A 25,965-nucleotide genomic window follows, 5' to 3' on the forward strand; every position below is an offset into this window, starting at 1 on the left:
GTACCGTTTACCCAGACAGAAACAGCTGAAACAGTTTGTGGTTGTGGTGGCTGGAGTCCTTGATGATCCCCTGGGCCATTTTTACACACTTGCTGCTGTAAATGTCCTGAATAGAGGAATGTTCTTATCTACAGATGCGCTGGGCTATCCGCACCTCTCTCTGCAGTGCCCTGCGATTAAGAGGTCGATAGATACTTAATCAGTCAGGGCATGAAGGAATATGGGAAGAAGGCAAAAGACAGAAGACTGGGGCTGAGAGGAAAATTGGATCAGTCATGATGAAATGGTGGAGCAGACTCGATAGGCCAAATGGCCTAATTCTGCTCCTATATCTTATGGTCTTATGAGTGCCAAAATGTACCCCAGCCTCAACTAATTTTTCAGCAACATAGGAACAGGGGCAGATCATTCAATCCTTCAAGCCTGTCCCACAATTGATCTGTGACCCAAAGCGATACCCAGGAACCTTGGAACAGGGGTAGATCATTCAACCGTTCAAGCCTGTCCCACAACTAACCTGTGGCCCAACACCACGCAGCTGTCTTATCCCCTCATGGCGTAAGTCATTATCAAATTGAAAATTAACTGCCATCATTCTGCTTTCCCAATGTCTCATTATGTAATTGCCAAAAGCAAAGAATTCCAAACAAATGTAGATTAGCTTTGTCACAAGTACATCAAAACATACAGTGAAATGCATTGTTGTGTCAAATTAAATTAGCAAGTGTGCCCACAACTTGCTAACCCGAACCTGTATGTCTTTGGAATATAGCAGGAATCCAGAGCACCCAGAAGAAATCCATGTGGTAGCGGGGAAAGCATACAAACTCGTTACACACAGTGGTGGAAATCAAACCCCGATTTGTCTGTAAGGAGTTTGTATATTGATTCTCCACTGTAGTCCTCATGTCATCAATATATTCCTAACCAAACAGCCAATACAAACATACCTTACAGCTCTTTACATCTCCTACTGATCATTCACCATCAGAACAAAGATAAATGGAACCAAAGACTGCCCTTTAACCTGTCACATTGGATGCACAAGAGCTTACATGTCTACTTGTGCTTCACTGTTCAACCAGACAATACCCTACTGGTGCTTTGGTCAAGTTCAAGATAAAGAAAGGAACACATTTACAGTAAGAGATTGAATATAACCTGTAGTAAACTGCAGAGATAAGAAAATGGTATAGCTTGCAAACTCCACAGAACTGAAAACAAACTCTTAATTTTTTGGAAGCCATTCCAGAAGTTCTTGCATGAAATATGGACTTCAAAGTACAAAGTCCAAAGTAAAATTTATTACCAGAGTACATACATGTCACCACATACAACCCTGAGATTCTTTTCCCTGCGGGCATACTTAGCAAATCTATAGAACAGTAACTACAAACAGAATCAACGAACAACGAACTGTGCAAAAGCGAACATAAATAAATAGCAATAAATAACAAGTACGAAATAAGATAATGAGTACAAAAGATAAAGAGCTTTCAGATTGGTATGCAGAAAGGTTGGTTTAGAAGCAAAGTAATAGTAATAAATGAACCTCTTTCAGCCTAGAACCTTTCACTGGAGAGAATTCTTAGGGATAGGATACATGAACATTTGAAAAACCATGGCCTAACTAAGGGGAGCCAACACAGGTTTGTACGGGACAAGTCTTGCCTTACTAACATGACTGAGTTTTTCCAATGAGGTGATGAGTGCAATTGATGAAGGTAGAGCTGTGGATATTGTCTACATGGATTTTAGTAAGGTGTTTGACAAGGTCCCTCATGGGTGGTTCATCCAGAAGATTAAGGTGCATGGGATCCATGGTGAATTGGCCTTTTGGATTCTGACTGGGCTTGCCCACAGAAGACAAGAGGGTGGCGGTCAACGGGGCATAATCTAAATGGATTCGTGTGTTCTTTTGAGAAGAAAAAGAATTTCAGGATATATATTGTATACATTTGAGACATTAAATGTACCTATTAAAATTGAAACCACAGGGACCTGTACTAGAACTTCTGTTGCTGTGATGTATATAAACAGCCTGGATGAAATTGTAGATTGGTGGGTTAGTAAGTTTGCACATAACATGAAAATTGGAGGTGTTGTGGATAGCATATGAGAATGCCAAAGAATACAGCGGGATATAGAGCAGCTACAGATATAGAAGAGATGATAATTGGAGTTTAACCCAGCCAAATATGAAGTGTTGCACCTTGGTAGGTCAAATGTAAAGAGATAGTACACTGTTAAGGGCAAGACCCTTAAGTGTTGATGAGCAGAGGGATCTTGCGGTCCACGTTCATACATAGTTTGATAGAGTGGTTAAGGCAACTTATAGCATGTTTGCCTTTATTAGTGAAGGCATTGAGTTCAAAAGGCATGAAGTTATGTTGCAGCTTCACAAAACTCTAGTTAGACCATGTCTGGAGTAATGCATACAGTTATGGTTGCTCCAATATAGAAAGAATGTCAAGGTTTTGGAGAGGCTGCAAAAGAGGTTTACCAGGATGTTGCCTGGATTAGAGGGTATACGCTATTACAAGAGGTTGAACAAACTTGGGTTGTTTTCTCTGGAGCAGCAGAGACTGAGAGGAGATCTGAGATTATGAAAGGCATAGATAGAGTAGACAGAGTAGTGCGAAGACGGAGGCGGAGTTAAGATGGTGATAAACCGCGATTCCTTTGCTTGCATCTTCGGAAACAGCTCTATTTTCATTTTAAATATTTTTATTTTTCCCTTTCAGGGTTCTTTAAGAGCCTGACCTGGAGTTAAACGCTGAGATTGGTTCTTTGCGGGAATGGAACCTGTTCTCGGGGTTTCAGGACTGGCTGTTGTTCGTCACGCCAAGGGTTTGGCCTGAGAGCCCAGCTCGCATTTGGAAGCCTAAGATCTCGGGGCTCTGGAGACAGGCAGATCGAGGGTTGGTGTCATGGCAGGAGACCCATGTGTCATCAGGGGAGTCAGGAAATCGTCCATTGTGTGCCCGAAGAGCCCAGATCTTTGCGATCTTCAGGCACAGAGCTCAAAAAAAGCAATGTAACGGACTTGTAAAATCGTAAACCAGCGAGTTGTTTGTTATGTCTCCCTGCTTGCTGGGAAAATGGAGACACCTCCCTCTCCCTTATTAGGGAGAGAAAGAACATGTGGCATGTCAAATGCTGGTGTAAAACGTGAAGTCTTTGGGGTAACTGCAAGTCTGTATCTTTGATATTGCTTTGCTCATGCTTGAGTGCAATGCTTGCTTTTTTTTTGCCGGTGGGGGGCAGGGGGATTGTTGCTCGCTGCTGTTTACGTGCGGAAGGGGGGAGCTGGGGGGGGAATTTGGGGTTCTCACATTGAGCTGTTGTTCATTCTTTAGGGCACTTCTCTGTTTTCATGGATGTTTGTGAAGAAAAAGCATTTCAGGATGTATACTGTATACATTTTTCTGACATTAAATTGGACCTTTGAACCTTTGACAGATAATACCTTTTTCCCAGGTTTTTAAACATCTAATACCAGAGGGCATACGTTTAAGGTCAGAAGGGGTAATTTTAAAGGAGATGTGAGGAGAAATTTTTTTTGAAAAAAAAAACAAGAGTGGTGGGTGCCCGTGGTGGTGATAGAGGCAGGTTAAATAGGTACATGATGTGAGGAAAAGGAAGAATATGGACGTTGTGTAGGCGTAAGGGATTAGTCTAGTTGACCAATTGATTACTAACTTAATTGGCTCAACACAACACTGTGAGCTGAAGGGCCTGTTTCTGAGCTGAACTGTTCTATGTTTGACTAATGGAGTGCCACGCAGATCAATACTAGGCCCTCAGTTCTTGCTAACTGATATAATTGACATAGATGAATGTATAACGCATTTCCGTTTGCGATGATAAATGCTGGCTCAGAAAACTGGGAGGTGAGAGGGGTGATGAAAAACCTGAGTAGGCAAATATGCTGAGTGGAGCATAATGTGCAGAAATATATCCACTCTTAAGGAGAAAAGCCTTTTATAAATGACAAGCTAGTAATAAATGCAGGCATACAGAGAAATCAATGACTACTTTAATGAAATGCAAAAAATAGGTACAGCAAGTGACTACAAAGGAAAAGAGCAGATTGGCCTTTACCGTGAAGGAGAATGAACTACAAATTAAGAAAGCCTTGCTGAAATTGCAGAGCTCATGGAGGCACATCAACAGTATTATATGCAGTTTTAGCTTCTGTACGCAGATACTTGCCTTAGAGCCAATGCAACACAGATTCTCTAAAATTGATTCCAGGGATGACAGGAGTCACCCTACTAAGGAGAGATGAAGGGAAATTGCCCTACATTTACTGGTGCTTCACATTACTGCGGGTCCATCCAACTGAGGCTTGTGAAACCGAGAAGAATCAAGATTTCCTCAAGCTGGAAAGGTTAAAATGCGGGAGTTTATTCAGCATCATAGCCACTATAGTGGCAGGAGGTGAAATTGTCAATTTAAAAAAAAATTTTTTATCCCCAATACCGTAGATGCTCTGGGCACATAGAAACCAGAGGCTGCTGGCCACTTTGAACCAAATGGATTGAAGAGTTTTGAGAGTGAAGCAAAAAAGTTGAAAGCCATAGGTGTTAATCACAATCTGAAGGAGTTGCAGTTCTACTCCTATTTTATGAATACTAAATATTTTTTACAATATTCTAAACCAATGCTTAACATGAAAAAAGCAAAATATGAACTCTTTACTTTTTTATTTAGAATAAATCTTCAAAATTCACGTGCATCAGTTGAATTAAGAAAGCTGCTTGCTGCCATTTCCTTGCGCAGCTGCAGAGCTGAGAAGTCCAATCAATGGAAGAAAAATAAAGGAATTGGGTCAGCCCAAAAGATTCTGCACACCAAGCCAGAGGCTCATTTTCATTCCACAGCTAATATATCCATTCCCCAATTTACAAGATGGACATGCTGTTGAAAATTATTGCCATCAGCAGGATTATACAAACTAAGATTGAACGAAATGTATTTTGTGGTAGTTTAGTAAAATCTATTCCTATAGCCAGAGAGGAACGTGAAAAATAGATTTGTAAATAAAGGCACATACCCCAGAGTCAATGTGCTGTAGAGCAAGTTTGTAAATAGAGGAATACCTATCAAAGGTAGAAATATTATTTCTCGTGGGCGGTATGACTAGGCTATGTTATGATGAAACAATAAATCAAAGGTTAATTTGCCGAATCTGTCCCATAACTAATTGGCAATAAGGAATCTTCCAAAACTTCATTTGTGTCTACCAAATTTCAGATCTCTTCCATGGATTAAGTTAGAACAAAAGTCCCAACCATTCTGATGTTATACTTTCACCTATCCAATCTCCATAGCACAGTTTCACTGGATTTCTCCAGTGAAATCTGAACCAATATGCATCAATTATTAATAATTGATCAGTTATTATTGATTCTGCCCTGCCCGGAAAATGACACTTGTCAGGCAGTATTTACTGTATCTTAGTGACAATGAAATGATATTTAGGGAACTGTCTCATGAGATGGTGATTTCTGTATTCAGCGTGAAGTGCAAAATAAATCATCACTGGAATCTTTCACATTAATGCAAATTAGTGTGACTATCCATCTTACAAACAATTGCTGTTCTTAATACAGTTGCAAGTGGAGATGGTGTATAGAACCCCTTCCTCAGAGTGAAGCAATTAAAAACAGTAATGTAACACTAACCATCCAGTGAAAAGATGTATGATCAGTTGCTACTGGCAATCCACCACATTCACCCCAGTGCTACACTCTGCAAAATCCAGATTACAAAAGTACGATACGTTCTAGATGGAGGTGCCCAAGAAAAGCCAACACAAATTGCGCTGATATAGATATGATAACATTCTCTTTATGTGTCCCAAGGGGAAAGTTCCAGCATATGTTCCATGATTCAGAAATAACATCTCCCTTATTTTGTAGATGGTTTTCCAATTAGATCATTCACCAAAACAGGAGAAGAGCGATAGATACTATTACTGCTACCACTATGATATTTATAGATCAAAAAGGTACCAGAAAGTTCGATGTTTAGAAAGATACCACCGACATGATAAACTAAACTGCATGGCTAACATTCCTGGCCATCAAATGTCCAATCAACCTACAGTACCTCATCCCTCATTACATTTCACTGTAAATTAAATCCCATCAATAGTGCTGTTTCTATAAGCTGATGCATTACCTCCAAAATTCTAGCTACTTGCTCCAAGTGTTTATTACACTGATTTCCATTTACCTCTCCTGTTAGCAAGCAAGCGGCGGCTGTGAAAGGAAGGACTGAAAAACCAAAAGACCAACCTAAACACAGCCACTACTTACACAGGTACACACTGCACCAGAATGTATGGACCCCAGATGGGCTTCTACAACCACCTCAGGATCCACCAATTTTTATATATATATATATATATAAAGAAAGAAAGAAAGAAAGAAAGAAAGAAAGAAAGAAAGAAAGAAAGAAAGAAAGAAAGAAAGAAAGAAAGAAAGAAAGAAAGAAAGAAAGAAAGAAAGAAAGAAAGAAAGAAAGAAAGAAAGAAAGAAAGAAAGAAAGAAAGAAAGAAAGAAAGAAAGAAAGAAAGAAAGAAAGAAAGAAAGAAAGAAAGAAAGAAAGAAAGAAAGAAAGAAAGAAAGAAAGAAAGAAAGAAAGAAAGAAAGAAAGAAAGAAAGAAAGAGAGAGATAGAGAGATAGAGAGATAGAGAGATAGAGAGATAGAGAGAGAGAGAGAGAGAGAGAGAGAGAGAGAGAGAGAGAGAGAGAGAGAGAGAGAGACATCCGTTAGTCTCATGAGACCATGGATTTGCGCTAGGTTGTATGAAAGACTGGCAGTTGCCCATGCTGCAAGTCTCCCCTCTCCATGTTGTCCAAGGGAAGGGCACTGGGGCCGATACACCTTGGCACCGGTGTTGTCGCAGAGCAATATGTGGTTGTGCCTTGCTCAAGGACACAACACGCTGCCTCAGCTAAGGCTCAAACTAGCGACCTTCAGATCACTAGATCAACACCTTAACCACTTGGCCACACACCAACACACCCACCAATAGACAACCCCTTAAGAGAACACTTTACTTGACTCGTCATCTTGCTACCCCACTTCTATCACATAGTCCAAACTTCGAAGTATTATTTCACCCAGAAATATACAAAATATTTCTATAGTATAATAATTTATACTTACTTCTTATTCCAGCCACTATAATGTATGAAGTATTTCACTTGCTTGTCCTTTATAGCAACTTTTACACACTGAAAAATAAAAAGAAAAATTACATTCAAGAGTGGTAACAACCCAGCAAGTTAGATAAGTAATTCAGAATGTTTTTTTAAAATAAAGGAAGTAATCTCTCGGCTGATAGTCACCAAAACCCCATTTCTACAACAGCAAGAAATAGGATTACTGGAAAGCACAGTTGCACATGAGACATCTGTAACCAAATACGAGAGAAGATGTACATGAAGAAAAAGACTGCAAAAGCCCCAATGGATTTACTATCAGTATCTCTTAGCCAATGGTCTAGATCAAACCTTCCATATGGTTGATCAAAACTAAACAAACACTTGATGAATAACAGCTAAATTCTGGTTAAGGAAGTGTCCCTAACTGAAACTAAGATCAGCATTTGATGGCTTTGACATTAATGAAGAGTTTAAAGCATGATCCAGAAATAATAATGACAAAATAAACATTAAAAACCATTTGCAAACATGGATAGTTTTTTTTTAAATGATGTTCAAAGCATAATAACAGAACGTGATTTAATAATTTTTTTTAAAAGCACAACTTTCCTCGAAGTTTCTCAGATGTGTAAAGACGATAACAGCATAAGACATAGGAGCTGAATTAGGATATCTGGCCCATTGAGTCTGCACCACCATTCCATCATGGCTGATTATTAATTCCTCTCAAACCCTATAACCTTTGATACCCTGATTAATCAAGAACCAATCAACCTCCACTTTAAATACATACAATGAGTAGGCCTCCACAGCCATCCGTAGCAATGAATTCCACAGATTCACCACCCTCTGGCAAAATAAATTTTTCCTTATCCCTGTTCTAAATAAATGTCCCTCAATTCTGCCACTGTACCCACTAGTCCTAGACTCCCCCACTATAGGAAACATCCTCTCCACATCCACTTTATCCCAACCTTTCAATATGTAATAGGTTTCAATGAGATCCCCTCTCATTCTTCTAAACTCCAGCGAATACAGGCCCAGAGCCATCAAATGCTCATTTTAACCCTTTCATTTCTAGAATCATTCTCATAAACCTCCCCTGGACCTCCTCCAATACAGCACATTTTTTCATATATAAAGGACCTAAAACTGCTCACAATACTCCAAGTGTGGTATGACCAATACCTTATAAAGCCCCAGTACATTCTTGTCCTTATATTTTAACCTCTTGAAATGAATCCTAACATTTCATTTGCCTTCCTTACCATCGACTTAACCTGCTAGTTAATCTTTGGGAGTCCTTGCGCAAGATTCCCCAAGTCCATTTGCACCCAATTTTTGAATTTTCTCCCAGGTTAGAAAATAGTTCATACCTTTATTCCTTCTACCAAAGTACATAACATGCTCTTCCCTACATTATATTCCATCTGGCACTTCTTTGCCTATTCTCCGAATCTGTCCTTCTGCAGGCTCCCTGCTCCGTTAATACTCCCTATCCCTCCACCCATCTTGGTATCATCCACAAACTTGGCCACAAAGCTATCAATTCTGTCATCCAAATCTTTCACATATATTGTGAAAAGAAGCGGTCTCAACATCAACCTCTGCAGTACACCACAAATCACCAGCAGATAACCAGAAATGGCCCCCTTTAATTCCCACTCTTTGCCTCCTGCCAGTCAGCCAATCATCTATCCATGTTAATAACTTTCCTGTAGCACCATAGGCTCTTTTCTTGTTCAGGACCCTCATGAGCACAACCTTGTCAAAGACCTTCTGAAAATCCAAATAAACAACGTGACACTCTCCTTTATCTATCCTGCTTGTTATTTCCTCAAATAATTCCAACAGATATGTCAGGCAAGATTTTCCCTTAAGGAAACCATGTTGACTTTGGCCTGCTTTATCATGTGCCTCCAAATATCCTGACTCCAACATCCTCTGGACCACTGAAGTTGTTAATTGGCCTACAATTTATTTCTTCTGCCTTCCTCCCTTTTTAAAGAACAGACTAATATTTGCAATTTTCCATTCCTTTGGAACCATTTCAGAATCTAGTGATCCTTGAAGGTTTGTTACTAATGCCTCCACAATCTCTTCAGCTACGTCCTTCAGGACCCTGGGGTGTAGTCCACCTGGTCCAGGTGACTTACCCACCTTCAGACCTTACAGCTTCCCAAGCACCTTCTCCATAGCATTGCAACTGCAATCATTTCTGCCCCTTGACACTCTTTTAGTATCCTCTGACACTGTTGGCTAGCTTACCATCATATTTCACCTCTCCCCCCCCAAATTTTTTTTTAAAGTTGCCTTCTTTTGGTTTTTGAAAAGCATCTCAATCCTCTAACTTCCCACTATTTTTTCCATATTATATGCCCTCACTTTTTCTTTTATGCTGTCTTTGACTTCCCTTGTCAGCCACAGTTGCCCAGTCCTGCCTTTAGAATACTTCCTCTTTGGACTGCACCTATCCTGCACCTTCCAAATTTCTCCAAAAACCATTGCTGTTCTGCCGTCATCCCTACTAGTGTCCCCTTCCAATCAATTTAGGCCAGCCCCTCTCTCGTGCCTCTGTAATTTCCATCACTGTACTGTAATATTGATGAATCTTCTCCCTCTCAAACTGCAGGGTGAATTCCAGCATATTATGATCACTACCTCTGAAGGGTTCATTTACCCTAAGCTCCCTGCTCAAATCTTGTTCACTGCACAACACCCAATCCAGATTTGTCTTTCCCCTGATGGGGTCAACCACAAACTGCTCTAAAAAGCCATCTTGTAGGCATTCTACAAGTTCCCTCTCTTGGGATCCAGCACCAAACTGATTCTCCCAATCTAGCTGCATACTGACAACCTCATAACTATCATAAAAGTGCCCTTTTTACATGCCTTTTCTATTTCCTGTTATAATTTATATCCCATACTCTGACTACTGTTCAGAGGCCTGTATATAACTTCCATCAGGGTCTTTTTTACCTTTGCAGTTTCTTGACTCTATTCACATGGTTTCTACACCTTCTGATCCTATGTCACCTCTTTCTAAGGGTTTGACTTCAGTTTTTACCAAGAGCAACCTCACCCCCTCTGACTACCTGCCTGTCCTTTTGATACAATATGTATCCTTGGATGTTCAGCTCCCAGCTGTAATCTTCTTTCAGCCATGACTCAATGATGCCCACGTCATACCTTCTAATCTCTATCTGCACTACAAATACATTCTATTCATTTGAAAGGGGATGCATTTACTCAGATTTTTTTTATCAGGCATTTCTTGAGATTAATAACTTGCTTTGATTTCAGTTCTGCAAGTTGAGGTGTCTTAGGAGTGTTCTGGGTGAACTGTGACTTTTCCAAAGTTAGGGCAGGAAATGTATAACTAGCCAGGCAGCTCGGGTTCTAGTACATACTTTCCACCCTTTACACAGGACTTCTCTTAGCTTTGGGTATGGATTTGAGGTTCTCAATGCCATACCAAATATTACAGTACTCCTTTTCTCCCAATGAGGCTTTCAGAACATCCTTGAATCTTTTCCTGCCAGTCTGGTAATCTTTACCTGATACACAGTTCAGAATTGAGTGTGAATAGACACACAGGGCAAAATGCTCAGCAAGAAAAGCTTTATCATTGAGGAAAAATCTTCTTAAAGTGTTATAACACCAGGATATCTCAAATGTATAACATCTGAAGGCTGAATTCTCAGGGTAGCAAAGTAGGACTAATTGTTAAGCTTTGCAGGTTTTTAACTAAAGCAATGTTTTGTTTAGATAACACATCTTCAATAGCTGCAGAAACCTGCAAAGACTTGCAGTAGCCTAGATACTATGGTATACCATACTATTTTGTAGATGGTACACACTGAAGCTTCAAGTACATTCGTTGTAGAGGACGTGAACCTCTGAGATTCCATTGCCCCTACTTCAAATACGCTCAATGAACACTAAAAGGGTTAAGAGATTAATCTAATTATAACGCTTACTTCTGATATGCTCATTTCTATAAAAGAATTACATAAATTCTATAAAAGAATAAAAGAATTCTATACTATAAATGAACTACAACAATTGTTCATCCCAGTTTGGCAAAAGAATAAATCAAGGAAGGTAGTGCACCCGTGGCTGACAAGAGAAATTAGGGATAGTATCAATTCCAAAGAAGAAGCATACAAATTAGCCAGAGAAAGTGGTTCACCTGAGGACTGGGAGAAATTCAGAGTTCAGCAGAGGAGGACAAAGGGCTTAATTAGGAAGGGGAAAAAAGATTATGAGAGAAAACTGGCAGGGAACATAAAAACAGACTGTAAAAGCTTTTATAGATATGTAAAAAGGAAAAGACTGGTAAAGACAAATGTAGGTCCCCTGCAGACAGAAACAGGTGAATTGATTATGGGGAGCAAGGACATGGCAGACCAATTGAATAATTACTTTGGTTCTGTCTTCACTAAGGAGGACATAAATAATCTTCCAGAAATAGTAAGGGACAGAGGGTCCAGTGAGATGGAGGAACTGAGCGAAATACATGTTAGTAGGGAAGTGGTGTTAGGTAAATTGAAGGGATTGAAGGCAGATAAATCCCCAGGGCCAGATGGTCTGCATCCTAGAGTGCTTAAAGAAGTAGCCCAAGAAATAGTGGATGCATTAGTGATAATTTTTCAAAACTCGTTAGATTCTGGGCTAGCTCCTGAGGATTGGAGGGTGGCTAATGTAACCCCACTTTTTAAAAAAGGAGGGAGAGAGAAACCGTGGAATTATAGACCGGTTAGCCTAACGTCGGTGGTGGGGAAACTGCTGGAGTCAGTTATCAAGGATGTGATAACAGCACATTTGGAAAGCGGTGAAATGATCGGACAAAGTCAGCATGGATTTGTGAAAGGAAAATCATGTCTGACGAATCTCATAGAATTTTTTGAGGATGTAACTAGTAGAGTGGATAGGGGAGAACCAGTGGATGTGGTATATTTGGATTTTCAAAAGGCTTTTGACAAGGTCCCACACAGGAGATTAGTGTGCAAACTTAAAGCACACGGTATTGGGGGTAAGGTATTGGTGTGGGTGGAGGAGCGGTTAGCAGACAGGAAGCAAAGAGTGGGAATAAACGGGACCTTTTCAGAATGGCAGGCGGTGACTAGTGGGGTACCGCAAGGCTCAGTGCTGGGACCCCAGTTGTTTACAATATATATTAATGACTTGGATGAGGGAATTAAATGCAGCATCTCCAAGTTTGCGGATGACACGAAGCTGGGTGGCAGTGTTAGCAGTGAGGAGGATGCTAAGAGGATGCAGGGTGACTTGGATAGGTTGGGTGAGTGGGCAAACTCATGGCAGATGCAATTTAATGTGGATAAATGTGAAGTTATCCACTTTGGTGGCAAAAATAGGAAAACAGATTATTATCTGAATGGTGGCCGATTAGGAAAAGGGGAGGTGCAACGAGACCTGGGTGTCATTATACACCAGTCATTGAAAGTGGGCATGCAGGTACAGCAGGCGGTGAAAAAGGCGAATGGTATGCTGGCATTTATAGCGAGAGGATTCGAGTACAGGAGCAGGGAGGTACTACTGCAGTTGTACAAGGCCTTGGTGAGACCACACCTGGAGTATTGTGTGCAGTTTTGGTCCCCTAATCTGAGGAAAGACATCTTTGCCATAGAGGGAGTACAAAGAAGGTTCACCAGATTGATTCCTGGGATGGCAGGACTTTCATATGAAGAAAGACTGGATGAACTGGGCTTGTACTCGTTGGAATTTAGAAGATTGAGGGGGGATCTGATTGAAACGTACAAGATCCTAAAGGGATTGGACAGGCTAGATGCAGGAAGATTGTTCCCGATGTTGGGGAAGTCCAGAACGAGTGGTCACCGTTTGAGGATAGAAGGGAAGCCTTTTAGGACCGAGATTAGGAAAATCTTCTCCACACAGAGAGTGGTGAATCTGTGGAATTCTCTGCCACAGGAAACTGTTGAGGCCAGTTCATTGGCTATGTTTAAGAGGGAGTTAGATATGGCCCTTGTGGCTACAGGGGTCAGGGGGTATGGAGGGAAGGCTAGGGCAGGGTTCTGAGTTGGATGATCAGCCATGATCATAATAAATGGCAGTGCAGGCTCGAAGGGCCGAATGGCCTACTCCTGCACCTATTTTCTATGTTTCTATAACCTAAAACTGGAGATAGTACTTACCTTGGTGTGCACCTAATATTTGGCTATGGAGGTACAGTGCAGAATAGGCCCCCTCCAGCCCTTGAACCACACCGCCCAGCAATCCCCCGATTTAATCCTAGCCTAACCACAGGACAACTTCCAATGACCAATTAGCCCACCAACCAGTACAACTTTGGACTGTGGGTGGAGACTAGCGTACCCAGAGGAAACCCATAGTCATGAGGAGAACATACAAACTCCTTACAGGCAGCAGCAGGACATCACATTCATCCTTATGGAAATTAAAAGTTAATTTCAAAAGGGAAGTTTAGTCCTTAGGGATAATCCAAGTGTTCTTTTCTAATTCATCAGACAAGTACTATGACCTCTGCACAGCTAAACCCAGGAGCTGACTGAGAACACTGCTTTTGCAACGTGACTTCAGAAATCCACCAAAACACAGGAGTTAAGGTCCCTTTATGAAATGATCAGCTGATGCAATGAACAGCTTCTTTGAACAAATCAACACGCATTTGGAAAAAGTTGAATTGCTTGCTGTGTGAAATTAAACAGCCATCATTTGAATGGCAACGTCTCACAAGTAGCTCTTTGGTCTTGCACTGGGTACACAAGCAGAATACCTCCAGAACTGGTTAAACGAATGTAACAAAGACTGCAGCTTCAATAGATGGGGCAAAAGAGTGACAATAGAATTGGGCAGGGACAAACAAGAGAAAATCTGCAAATGCTGGAAATCCAAGCAACACACAAAAATGCTGGAGGAACTCAGCAGGCCAGGCAGCATCTACGGAAAAAAAGTACAGTCAATGTTTCAGGCCAAGACCCTTCAGCAGGACTGGAGAGGAAAAAAAGATGAGTAGATTTAAAAGGTGGAGGGAAGGGGAGAGAGGAACATGAGGTGAAACCAGGAGGGGAAGGGATGAAGTAGAGAGCTGGGAAGTTGATTGGTGAAAGAGAAACTGGGCTGGATAAGGAAGAGTCCAATAGGAGAGAACAGAAGAAAGAAAAGGCGGGAGGAGCACCAGAGGGAGGCAATGGGCAAGCAGGGAGATAAGGTGAGAGATGGAAAGGGGATGGGGAATGTGAAGGGGAGGGCATTACCGGATGTTCATGCGATCAGGTCGGTAGCTACCCAGGTGTCATTCCTCCAATATCAGTGTGGCCTCATCGTGACAGTCCAGGAGGCCATGGATTGACATACCGGAATGGGAATGGGAAGTGGAATTAAAATAGGCAGCCACTGGGAGATCCCTCTTCTTCTGGAGAACGGAGTGTAGGTGCTTGGCGAAACAGCCTCCCAATCTACGTCAGGCCTCACCGATATACAGAAGGCCACACTGGGAGCACCAGACACAGTAGATAGATGTCTGGTGTCCTCCAGGGTAATTATGGAAATGCCCTTCAATACAACAAGATACTACCATCCAAGCTCAACCAACGGCATTCATTAAATTACGCTAATTTAAGTGTAAGCATGTAAAGTTCATGTGTGCAGTTGCAAAAAGTTAATTTTCATGTCATTTATATCCTGTTTAAGAATACCTATGACGACAAACTTGAAGATGAATATCACCCTCATTCCCAAACAGCAGCTCAAATAATATTGGTAAACAGTCTGCTTTCAACTCTATCAGAGTCTTAAATCTGTGTTCTATAACTCTTTCACACAGTTCTGAGCACAGACCACCCCAAGGCCATGGTGCTCCACTACTCAACCTGATTGAGCTTTCATCAACCTATCCTCACATTTTCTTCTACCACAGCCTCAAATATTGCACAGTAACACTCCTGAAAAGCAGTTGGGGTTACATTAACACATATCAAACGTAGCAGGTTCAACCTCAATGATGGGTACTCCAGGGTAAATTATATCAGTAGCTAGAGAATGCACTTTGTGATGGGCTTTCCTTGCCCCATACTCAGTCAGATACAGATTGCTCAGGCAAGATCAATTTTGTCTACCTTAAATCCTCGAGAAGTCGGTGACACCAAGGTCTGTTCAGTTACACGATTTCAACTAAGATGTGCAGAAACACATCACACTGTGTAGTGTGGAAGACAGTGGATTTTGTCTGATAGCAGTAATGGATGCTGGATGGTATCACAAAAGTTAATAAATTACATATAGTGCATGGTGTTAATTCCCACTATACCAATGTCAAAGGGAAGAGATTAAGCAGTCAACAATTGGTGAATGAATCAAGAGATTACATATCATCCACATGAAAGCTAGTTTTTAATTCAGAAGTTCTTCATCAATAGTTCTTGCCAAATGCATTAATTTCTTCCCCGACTTACTATCCAACCCAAATACTTTTTCACTGACAATTCATCAGTAAACCAATTTATTTTTGAAGTGTGTGTCTTTAGTTGTCCACTCAATACTCCACCATAACCCTTCAGATGGACTTTTCTTTCTGCTAATCTTTGGTTAGAAGGCATGGTGGGGCTACGTCTCTACCAAAGGAGCTGTAAGGCGCTCCTTCCCTCCGCTAGCCTGCAGGTAATTTCTAAGGTAAGGACATGTTCAGCACAGCTTTGTGGGCAGAAGGGCCTATATTGTGCTGTAGGTTTTCTGTGTTTCTATGTTACAGAAGGAAGACAGGAAAGAGAGGTTGAGAGGGAAAGTCGGTCAGTGATGAAATTGTAGAGCAGATTTGATGAGCTGAATGGCCCAATTCTGCTCCATAATTACCACGACTCAACTGTTCCACCCTCAACTACTAGTCCAAAGTAATCTCTGGCTCCTTATTAAACATCTTGTACGTGACAGAAATCTTGCGTTGAGTTTCTTAAAAAAACCTAGCAATGCAAATTTAGAAAATGACGCACATGCTGCTAATATACAAAAAGAAATTGCTATGAAAACCATTTTTTAAATTTTGATGAATCCATTGTGAAACACTATCATTCCTACTCTACGTACAGGAAAATAAATCTGTACACTTCCAATAATTTCTGATTTATTCTCTAGCGTTTTCACCATGGCACGCAGCAGTTAGTGCAACACTATTACAGGTCCGGGTGTCAGAGTTCAAATCTGAACCTCAGTAACGTAGCAGTTAGTACAATGCTATTACAGCTTGGGGCATCAGAGTTCAATACTGATGTCATCTATAAAGAGTCTCTGTACATCCTTCCTGTGGAATACATGGGTTTTCTCCGGGTGCTCCAGTTTCCTCCCACAATCCAAAGACATACTGGTTGGTAAGTTAATTGGTCATTGTAAACTGTCCTGCAATTAGGCTTGAGTTAAATCTAGAGATGCTGCACAGCATGGATCAAAGGGCTGCAAGGGCCTGTCCAGTGCTAATCCTCGATAAATATACAATAAATAAAATAAAATCTGTATGCTGCCAATAATTTCCCATCTGTTCTCTTGTTTTTTCACCAGAAAATGTGCAATGGATTTCAGACCAATTTCCAGAGATATGCTAGTTTGCTGGAGAAACAATGATTAGAAACAGAACATGATTCATATTTGCAAGAGCATTTTGACTAAAGTCAGTCATAAATAATAAACATACATTCCAATAAACTGAAAAACCTTTACAATAGTTTCTATAGCACATACCTTAGCCTCGTAAAGCAAAGGCCCATGGAAACACAAGACACGTTCACCTAAAATCAAAAGAAACAATGATTCTTCAGGCAAGGTTTACAATGGTTCGGATACAATTACAGTAAAATGTTCACTATGGTTAGAATAAATGAATAAACACAAGAGGTTCTGCAAATGTTGGAAATCAGTGCAACACACACAAAATGCTGGAGGAACTCAGCAGTTCAGGGAGCATCTGTGGAAGCAGTCAACGTTTCGGGTCAAGATCCTTCAGAAAGGAGTTCCCCCTTCCTTTCCAGTCCTGATGACTCTTTACTCATTTCCATAAATGCTGCCTGACCCACTGAGTCCCTCTAGTATTTGTTGTGTATTACTCCAGAACAGGGGTTCCCGAACAGGGGTTCCCAGCCTGGGGTCCATGGCGTTTAAAAGGTGCGAATCCCTGCTCTAGAATAAATTAATGTTTGTGTTTCAAATTTTTCCTTGCATGATAGTTATATTCCAGGTTACCTAATTCAGAAATTAGAATAGAAACTTCCTGTCCTTTCCCAAACTCAAATCTCAGAAAAATGCATGTTTCCTTTTACTTAATTGGTACTCACAGATTAAACTTGCTTTATTTGAATTTAACAAACTAAATTCCCCAGAAGTTTTACTGAATTGAATTTACTGCATGACTGAGTATTTTCCCAGCAATTATAATTTTGAATTAACAGACATTGAGCAAATTTTGTCTCTTCATTTGTGGTTAATCACCACTCGTTATCCTTGCAAGTTCTCTCAGTAAAATGGAGGAGATAATGTCCAAAACTGTTTGTACTAAATTAGTGTCCCTTAGTTATGTGTGTTCATTAATAGCACATTTCCCTTAACACGGACTTGGGGAACATTGCAGAGGTGACTGGAGAGACTCTCAAGAAGTAATACATGAGAACAAGTCAACTCTTTTGGATAGAGTGGGAATGTAGCAATGCTACTGCACTGTCTAACTTCAAATGCCAAATCAGAAGTAAAAACCACTGAATTGATTTCAGAAGAAGACTGCAAAGACAAAAAAAAATTGCAAAGATAACAAAGCCTTGAAAACCCCAAACTCAGTGGCCATTTTGTGCAAAGCAAGTTTCCATAGACAGCAATGCAATATTACCAGATAATTTATTTTTAAGAAAATGCAGGCAGAGTGATAATTACTGGCCAGGGCAGTGCATGCTGCATATCAAGCAGCAGCCATTATACAGTATTCCAGAGATTCAATATGTTGACTTCAACAGTTGGACACAAGCCTGCACCTTTACAGACACAGCCTGTAGCCTGTAGCTCCAAGGAGGTGCACAAGGACTAGGCGTACTCAGTCAAAAGAATATTTCATGCCAAAATCCAAAGGCTTAAAAACAAATCCCTGTAGTCAGCTGGAAAATCTGGGTCTGATCGAACACAAGTCTTAGGAAAGAAATTAATTTAAATCGGAATCAAATTTAATATCACTGGCATATGTCGTGAAATAAGCTGTTTTGTGGCATTGCAATAAATAATCAAAAATCTATAAATCACAATACACAAGAAAACTAAATTTAATAGGTCATGCAAAAAGAGAACAAAAAAGAAAAGAAATAATGAGGTAGTGTTCACAGGATCATTGCCCATTCAGAAATCTGATGGCGGAGGGTAAGAATCTGTTCCTAAAGTGCCAACTGTGTGTCCTCCTTGATGGTAGCAATGAGAAGAGGACACGTCCTGGGTGATGGTGGTCCTTAATGATGGATGCTGCCTTTAAATCAGATTACCTCACAGTTTTCCATGTCTGGCACAAGTGACGAATTAGCAGCATTACTCTGATCTTGCACACAAACAGCCAGCTATTTCAAAGCAGACTGATACACAAAAATGTTGCATTGCCTAGTTAGATGTATTTAGGCAACGGTTAAAGCTTACTACTTCCATTGCTCATGTCAAAAAGCAAGCTTTGGTTTCAAGACATGCTGTCCAGAACTAACCACATAGTCTAGGCCACCACCTCAGGGCAGGCAACAGTGAAATTGCAGATGAGGAGATTTAGGTGAGTTTTATTTATGGGCTCAACCACGGGCAAGACTGACATTAATTCCTATCTACACCTAAATTGATGAAGATGATAGAGGTTTAGCACACCAGGAAAAGTCACGATTCGACCACATTTCTTGAAGGAAATTAGTGCACCAGATGGGTAGAAAATTAGATCTCAAGTTATTGAACCATACAACTGTACTGAAACAACAGGAATTCTGCAGATGCTGGAAATTCAAGCAACACACAAAGTTGCTGGTGAACGCAGCAGGCCAAGCAGCATCTGTAGGAAGAGGTGCAGTCGACGTTTCAAGCCGAGACCCTTCGTCAGCCCTCCTGACGAAGGGTCTCGGCCTGAAACGTCGACTGCACCTTCTCCTACAGATGCTGCTTGGCCTGCTGCAGACAACTGTACTGAACACTGGATCAACAATCATGGTGCAGGACTACTTGTTCATTATCTTATTACACTCAGCAGCACAAAGCACACAGTATGGGTGTCACAGTAGCATAATAGCGCAATTGCTTTATAACACCAGCAAGCACCAACTAAGGATTGATTCCCGTCGCTGTCTGTGAGGAATTTGTATACTCTCCTCATGACTGTGTGGGTTTCCTCCCACTTTCAGATTAGGATAAGATGTGGGCATGCTACGTTGGCGCCAGAAGCGTGGTGACACTTGTAGGCTGCCCCCAGCACAATCCTCACTGACTTAATTTGATGCATTTCACGGTATGTTTTGATGCACATGTGACAATTAAAGCTAATCTTTATAGTTTCCCAGCATCCTCAATCAATAAAAATTTGACTACATGACTGCTTGTCTGCAGGATCTTCTCATGACCAAACTGGCTATAATATTTTTTAAATCTTAAGTATTCATATTTTTAAAGTACTAACAGGTTGTGAAACGATTTTTGGTGCCAAATTGCTTATAAATGCCTTTATCAACATAGGTTTGCTCTTGTTCAGTGACTTTTTTAAAAAAATCACTGCCATCATGCAAAATTTCCAAGCACACACTTAATTGGTAGGTTCCCATGTAAATGCAGCACACTAATTACATAATGCCACCATCTGCAATGTAGCAACAGCTCAGGTCTGCACCTTTCTGCTTCCTGACCTGATTGGTATGACCAAATTAATTTCCCCAAACTGCTTCTCACTTAGTCAAACATCTGAATTCAAAAAGCGTCTCATATCTTTCAGTTCTGACAAAATGCCATCGATCTTAAATTTAACCCTACCTTCCTCTCTCCAAAGATGCTGACTGATTCCAGCATATTCTGTTTTATTAAAAGACAGCAAGTCCATCAGCACCTGAAAAATATAAGAAAATACAGGCCGTTTCAGATGTAGACTCTTTGTCAGAACTGTTCTGACACAGGGTCTACACCGGAAATGTTAAGCTATCTTTACAGCTGCTAATGGACTTGCTGTGTATTTCTATAGTTTAATTTTACTTTACATAATTGAAGAGCTAACACAGACACAGCCAGCATAAAGCAGCAACACAATCTCGACCTCAACTTTGCTCTAATATTACCTCCCCTTTAACAATCATGCAATATAAAAATTACAATTCTAAGCCTTCCCACATTTGTCACACTTATTTACACTGTTAGAAAATTGAGGGAGGGCAGTTCTATAGTATTAGAACAAAGGTTCCCAATCTGGGGTCCATGGATCCCTTGGTTAATGGACAGAGTCCATGGCATAAAAAGGTTGGGGACCCCTGTAAGATGCTCCCAGAATTCCAGCTTTTCTCCAAGAAGGAATCCTGGGTTGAAGTACTCAAATGTGGGAACATGCAAACTCAATTCCTAACTGCTGTAAACATAAGATTATTCTAATCAATCTGGTCATACAAACCTGTTAATCCAGATTACTTTATATTTGCAACATACATACACAGGAATGTGCATGGGGCTAATTTAAGCCATTTCCTCAGTGTATTGCAAGTTAAAATCCAGAACATGCAGAGGAACCAATTGTAAAGTTATTTTTAAATCAAGCTATTTATAATCTCCAAAACAAAAATGAACTGAGAAAACAAAATATTTTACAAGTTTTCCAGCTTTAAGCAAAAATCTATTACTGCACTGATGCATGGCATATATCAATTAAAAACTATTTGCAATCCTGAAATGAAAATATTCACAAACCTGAATCTAGAAGAAAAGGGTTTCACCTTATTTTTAAAGCAGGGATGTATTTTTGCATTGCTGTAGCAGGGTATTTCTTGCTGGGGGACTGGGGTATACGCAGAGAACCAGGTGAATGAAATACCCTGCACGGGTTTACCCCTGTTTTCTGCAAGCCAGCAATGCTGATTGAAGGGAAAGCCTGCAATGTGCTTACATTAAGGATGCAACCAGCCTCCATTCAGGCGCCTCCTAGCCCCGCTGCCTGGGCAGGCTGCGTCTTGCGCATGCGCGCAGGGGGAGGGGGGCGGTCGGCCTAGGCGCCATGTTTCCCCCCCGAGCAGACGTTCCCCCGCACGGCGGGCCTCACCTTCTTGAAACTTGGGTCTCGGGTCCGGTTTCGGAGCCATCAAGTCAAGCCACGTCTTCGGTGCTAAATCCGACTGCCTGTCCAGCCCTTCTCTGCCCCGACCATAATCGCGGTCCGGTCTCGCCCCGCCGCCAGGTTACGCACAGCCACCGAACAACACGACGCCGCGCGGGTGACAAGAAGGGGGAGAGGGGAGTCCTCCGCTCGACGCGGCACGCGAGCGAAATGACGTCAGCGCGGATCATATGTGGCATTGCGCTAGCGCGGCGGCCCCGATGCGCCTTGGGAGATGTAGTTCCATTTATAGAAACAACCTACTGGATGCAAGACATCAAAATCAAGACACACAACACATACAGGATGCTGGAGGAACCCAGCAGGCAGGACAGTCCTGATGAAGGGTCTAGGCCCGAAACGACGACTGTTTACTCTTTTCCACAGATACTACCTGGCCTGCTGAGTTCCTCCAGCATTTTGTGTGTGTTGCTTTGGGTTTACAGCATTGCAGGTTTTCTCGTCTTTGTGCATCAAAATCATGAATCAGATTTAATGTAACGTGAAAATTGTTGACAAACACCAGAACAACAAACCTGAATCTAAAAGAAAAGGTTTTCACCTTATTTTTAAAGCAGGGATGTATCTTTGCATTGCTGTAGCAGGGTATTTCTTGCTGGGGGATTGGGGTATACGCAGAGATCCAGATGAATGAAATACCCTGCACGAAATTCTGAAAATTCAGAAAACAAACACAAAATACTGGAGGAACTCAGCATCCTAATAAGGCCCAAAATGTCAACTTTATTTCTCTCCATAGATGCTGCCTGACCTGAGTTCCTTCAGCATTTTGTAAAATCTATTGTTTTGTGGCAGCAGTACAGTGAAAAGAAATGAAATTACTATAAATTACAGGTATGCACATGTATGCATGGGTGCAATGAAAACCTGCAGCAGCATCACAGGCATACAGCATCAGATCGGCAGCATTCACAGGAAAAACATAGATTATATACATTCATTCATTCACTATGTGACGTAGCTGATCACAGTCCTTCCATGACCATGATTATTCCTGGCAAATGTTTCTACAGAAGTGGTTTACCATTGCCTTCTTCTGGGCAGTGACTTTACAAGATGGGTGACCCCAGCCATCATCAATACTCTTTAGAGATTGTCTGCTTGGCGGTCGTGGTCACATAACCAGGGCTTGTGATATGCAGCACCTTGCCCAAGGATGACCTGCAGGCTAGTGGAGGGAAGGAGTACCATATACACCTCTGTTGGTAGAAACTTATCTCCGCCCCACCACCCTTATTCACAATGCTTACAAGAAAGAGGATCAGGCTGAAGTACAGCTTCTATCCTGCTGTTATAAGACTATTGTGTGGTTCCCTAGTATGATAAGACAGCATCTTGACCTCACAATCTACCTCATTATGGCCTTGCATTTTATCATTTCCGTGCACCACAGTTTCTCTGTAGCTGTTACACTTTATTCTGCATTTTGTTGTTGTTTTATCTTGTTCGATGCACTGTGTAACGATCTGATCTGTATGAACAGTATACAAGACAAGCTTTTCACTGGTCCACAGTACATGTGACAATAACGATCCAACTTCAGTTCAAGGATTAGATTCGCTTAATTTGTCACACGTACATTGAAAACTACAGTGAAATGCATTGTTCGCATCAATGACCGAGGATGTGCTGGGGCAAGTCATGCTTCTGGCGGTAACCTAGCATGCCTACAATTTACTAACCCCTCATCTTTCAAATGTGAGAGAACACTGGAGCACCCGGAGGAAACGCATGTGATCACCAGGGAGAATGTATAAGCTCTTTACTGACATCAGCAGTACTGTCTCCTGCACCTCTTCTGAGGCCTTTTCCCAAGTCCGAGGCACAGAATTAGACACAATACTATGCTGAAAACTTAACCAGTTAATGTTAATGTTTACTTTAACTTCTTTTATGTTGTACTTTATTTATTTAGGTACAGTGCTGAATAGGTCCTTCTGGACCTGTGAGCTGCACCACTTCGAAAATCCAAATTTAATCCTAGCCTAATCCTGGGATAATTTACAATGAGGAATTAACCAACTAACCAGTAGGTCTTTGGACTGTGGGAGGAAACCCACGCAGTCATGGGGAGAACGTGCGAACCACTTACAGACAGCGGTGGGAATTGAACCCAGGTCGCTGGTACTGTGAAGTGTTGTGCTAACCAATACGCTACCGTGCCGTGGTACAGTGAAGGATGCAGATTGCCCCTAAGGAGGCAGTGATCATAACATGATTGAATTCATACTACAATTAGAGAGGGATGTATCAGTATCGCAGTGGAATAAAGGGAATTATGGAGGCATGAGCGAGGAGCTTGCCCAGGTGGATTGGAGGAGGATACTGGTGGGGATGGTGGCAGAACAGAGATGGCTTAACTTTCTGGGAATAGTTCACAAAGTGCAGGATAGATATGTTTCATAGAAGAAGAAGTCCTCAAATGGCAGAGGTAGGCAAACGTGGCTGAAAGGGAAGTTAAGGACTGCATAAAAGCAAAGGAAAGGATATACAAGGTAGCAAAAGTGAGGGGAAAGATGGATGATTGGGAAGCTTTTAAAATACAACAAAAGGCAACTAAAAAGACCATAAGAAAGGAAAAGATGAAATATGAGTGCAAACAAGCCAATAATATAATGCAGGAAACTAAAAGTGTTTTCAGTATATAAAGAGTAAAAGGGAGGTGAGAGTTAGAACACAGAACAATACAGCACAGTACAGGCCCTTCGGCCCACAATGTTATACCAACCCTTAAACCTTGCTTCCCATATAACTCCCCACCTTAAATTCCTCCATATACCCGTCTAGTAGTCTCTTAAATTTCACTAGTGTATCTACCTCCACCACTGAGTCAGGCAGTGCATTCCACGCACCACCCACTCTCTGAGTAAAAAACCTTCCTCTAATATCCCCCTTGAACTTCCCACCCCTTACCCTAAAGCCATGTCCTCTTGTATTGAGCAGTGGTGCCCTGGGGAAGAGGCGCTGGCTGTCCACTCTATCTATTCCTCTTAATATCTTGTATACCTCTATCATGTCTCCTCTCATCCTCCTTCTCTCCAAAGAGTAAAGCCCTAGATCCCTTAGTCTCTGATCATAATCCATACTCTCTAAACCAGGCAGCATCCTGGTAAATCTCCTCTGTACCCTTTCCAATGCTTCCACATCCTTCCTATAGTGAGGCGACCAGAACTAGACACAGTACTCCAAGTGTGGCCAAACCAGAGTTTTATAGGGCTGCATCATTGCCCCGCGACTCTTAAACTCTATCGCTCAACTTATGAAATCTAACACTCCATAAGCTTTCCTAACTATCGGCAGGAGGAGAAGATGACAGCGTGCGCAGCTCTCCGGTGAAATGATATCGTATCTGTTAAATAGGGGCCGTGGACAATTTTGATTTGATGAAGACAGACGTGAAAGCACAGAGGAACATCTGGAGAAATTTCTGAAATGCCTGGTTTCACTGCCGTTGTTACTGTGCGATCGAGACTCTCCGGAGGGAAGGCACCAAAATCTCCAGCTTTGCCTGCTGCTGGCGACCGAGGCTAAGGTCAAAGCATTCAGATAGAGATGGTGCTCGGTACTCGGTGTCAGAGGGCTGATCAGAGCTCGAAGTTTTCGGACTCAGAGTCGGACTGTAGTCGGGCATGGCAGGGAGAGTTTTCTTCCTTCTCCTGTCTGCGTGAGATGAGGGACTTTCAAGAGATTTTGAACTTTTTTACTGTGCCATGGACTGTTCTTCATCAAGTTATGGTATTGTTGCACTGTTGTAACTATATGTTATAATTATGTGGTTTTTGTTAGTTTTTCAGTCTTGGTCTGTCCTGTGTTTTGTGATATCACACCGGAGGAATATTGTATCGTTTCTTAATGCATGCATTACTAAATGACAATAAAAGAGGGCTGCGTGTCCTCATAATCTAATCTAATATAACTACCCTATCTAACTGTGAGCAACTTTCAGGGATCTATGAACATGTACCCCCAGATCCCTCTGCTCCTCCACACTTCCAAGTATCCTGCCATTTACTTTGTACTCTGCCTTGGAGTTTGTCCTTTCTTATTGGACCACTGGAAAATGATGCTGGTGAGGTAGTAATAGGGGACAAAGAAATAGCAGATGAACTTAATGAGTATTTGGAATCAATTTTCACTGTGGAAGACACTGGCAGTGTGCCAGAGGTCCATGAGTGTCAGGGAGCAGGACTGAGTGCCACTGCTTTACAAAGGGAAAGGTGGAAGGCAAACTGAAAGGTCTTAAGGTGGATAAGTCACCTAGACCAGATGGACTACATCCCAGAAACCTGAAAGAAGTTGCTGAAGAGATAACGGATGCATTGATCATGATCTTTCAAGAATTGCTTGATTCTGACATGGTCCCGGAGGACTGGAAAATTGCAAATGTCACTCCACTCTTTAGGAAGGGAGGAAGGCAAAAGAAAAGAAAT

The 25,965-nt window shown here is 41.5% G+C and overlaps 1 protein-coding gene across 3 annotated transcripts in view; it reads right to left on the reverse strand.

The window, feature by feature from the left end:
- Nucleotides 1-21,682, reverse strand: part of morf4l1 (mortality factor 4 like 1) — an 82,171-nt gene extending 60,489 nt beyond the window's left edge. The window contains exons 1-4 of one of the 3 annotated variants that reach the window (XM_063066200.1): nt 21,461-21,682; nt 20,194-20,266; nt 16,915-16,961; nt 7,184-7,251 (exon numbers count right to left, since the gene is read on the reverse strand). In XM_063066200.1, coding sequence (XP_062922270.1) covers nt 7,184-7,251; nt 16,915-16,961; nt 20,194-20,260 — 182 coding nt within the window. In that variant the 5' untranslated portion in view covers nt 20,261-20,266; nt 21,461-21,682. The remainder of the gene's footprint in view (nt 1-7,183; nt 7,252-16,914; nt 16,962-20,193; nt 20,267-21,460) is intronic. The other 2 variants (XM_063066199.1, XM_063066201.1) reach the window with 2 other exon arrangements.
- Nucleotides 21,683-25,965: the final 4,283 nt, after the last annotated feature.

Source organism: Mobula hypostoma, chromosome 13, assembly GCF_963921235.1.
Source record: "Mobula hypostoma chromosome 13, sMobHyp1.1, whole genome shotgun sequence".
In the NCBI taxonomy this organism is placed as follows: domain Eukaryota; kingdom Metazoa; phylum Chordata; class Chondrichthyes; order Myliobatiformes; family Myliobatidae; genus Mobula; species Mobula hypostoma.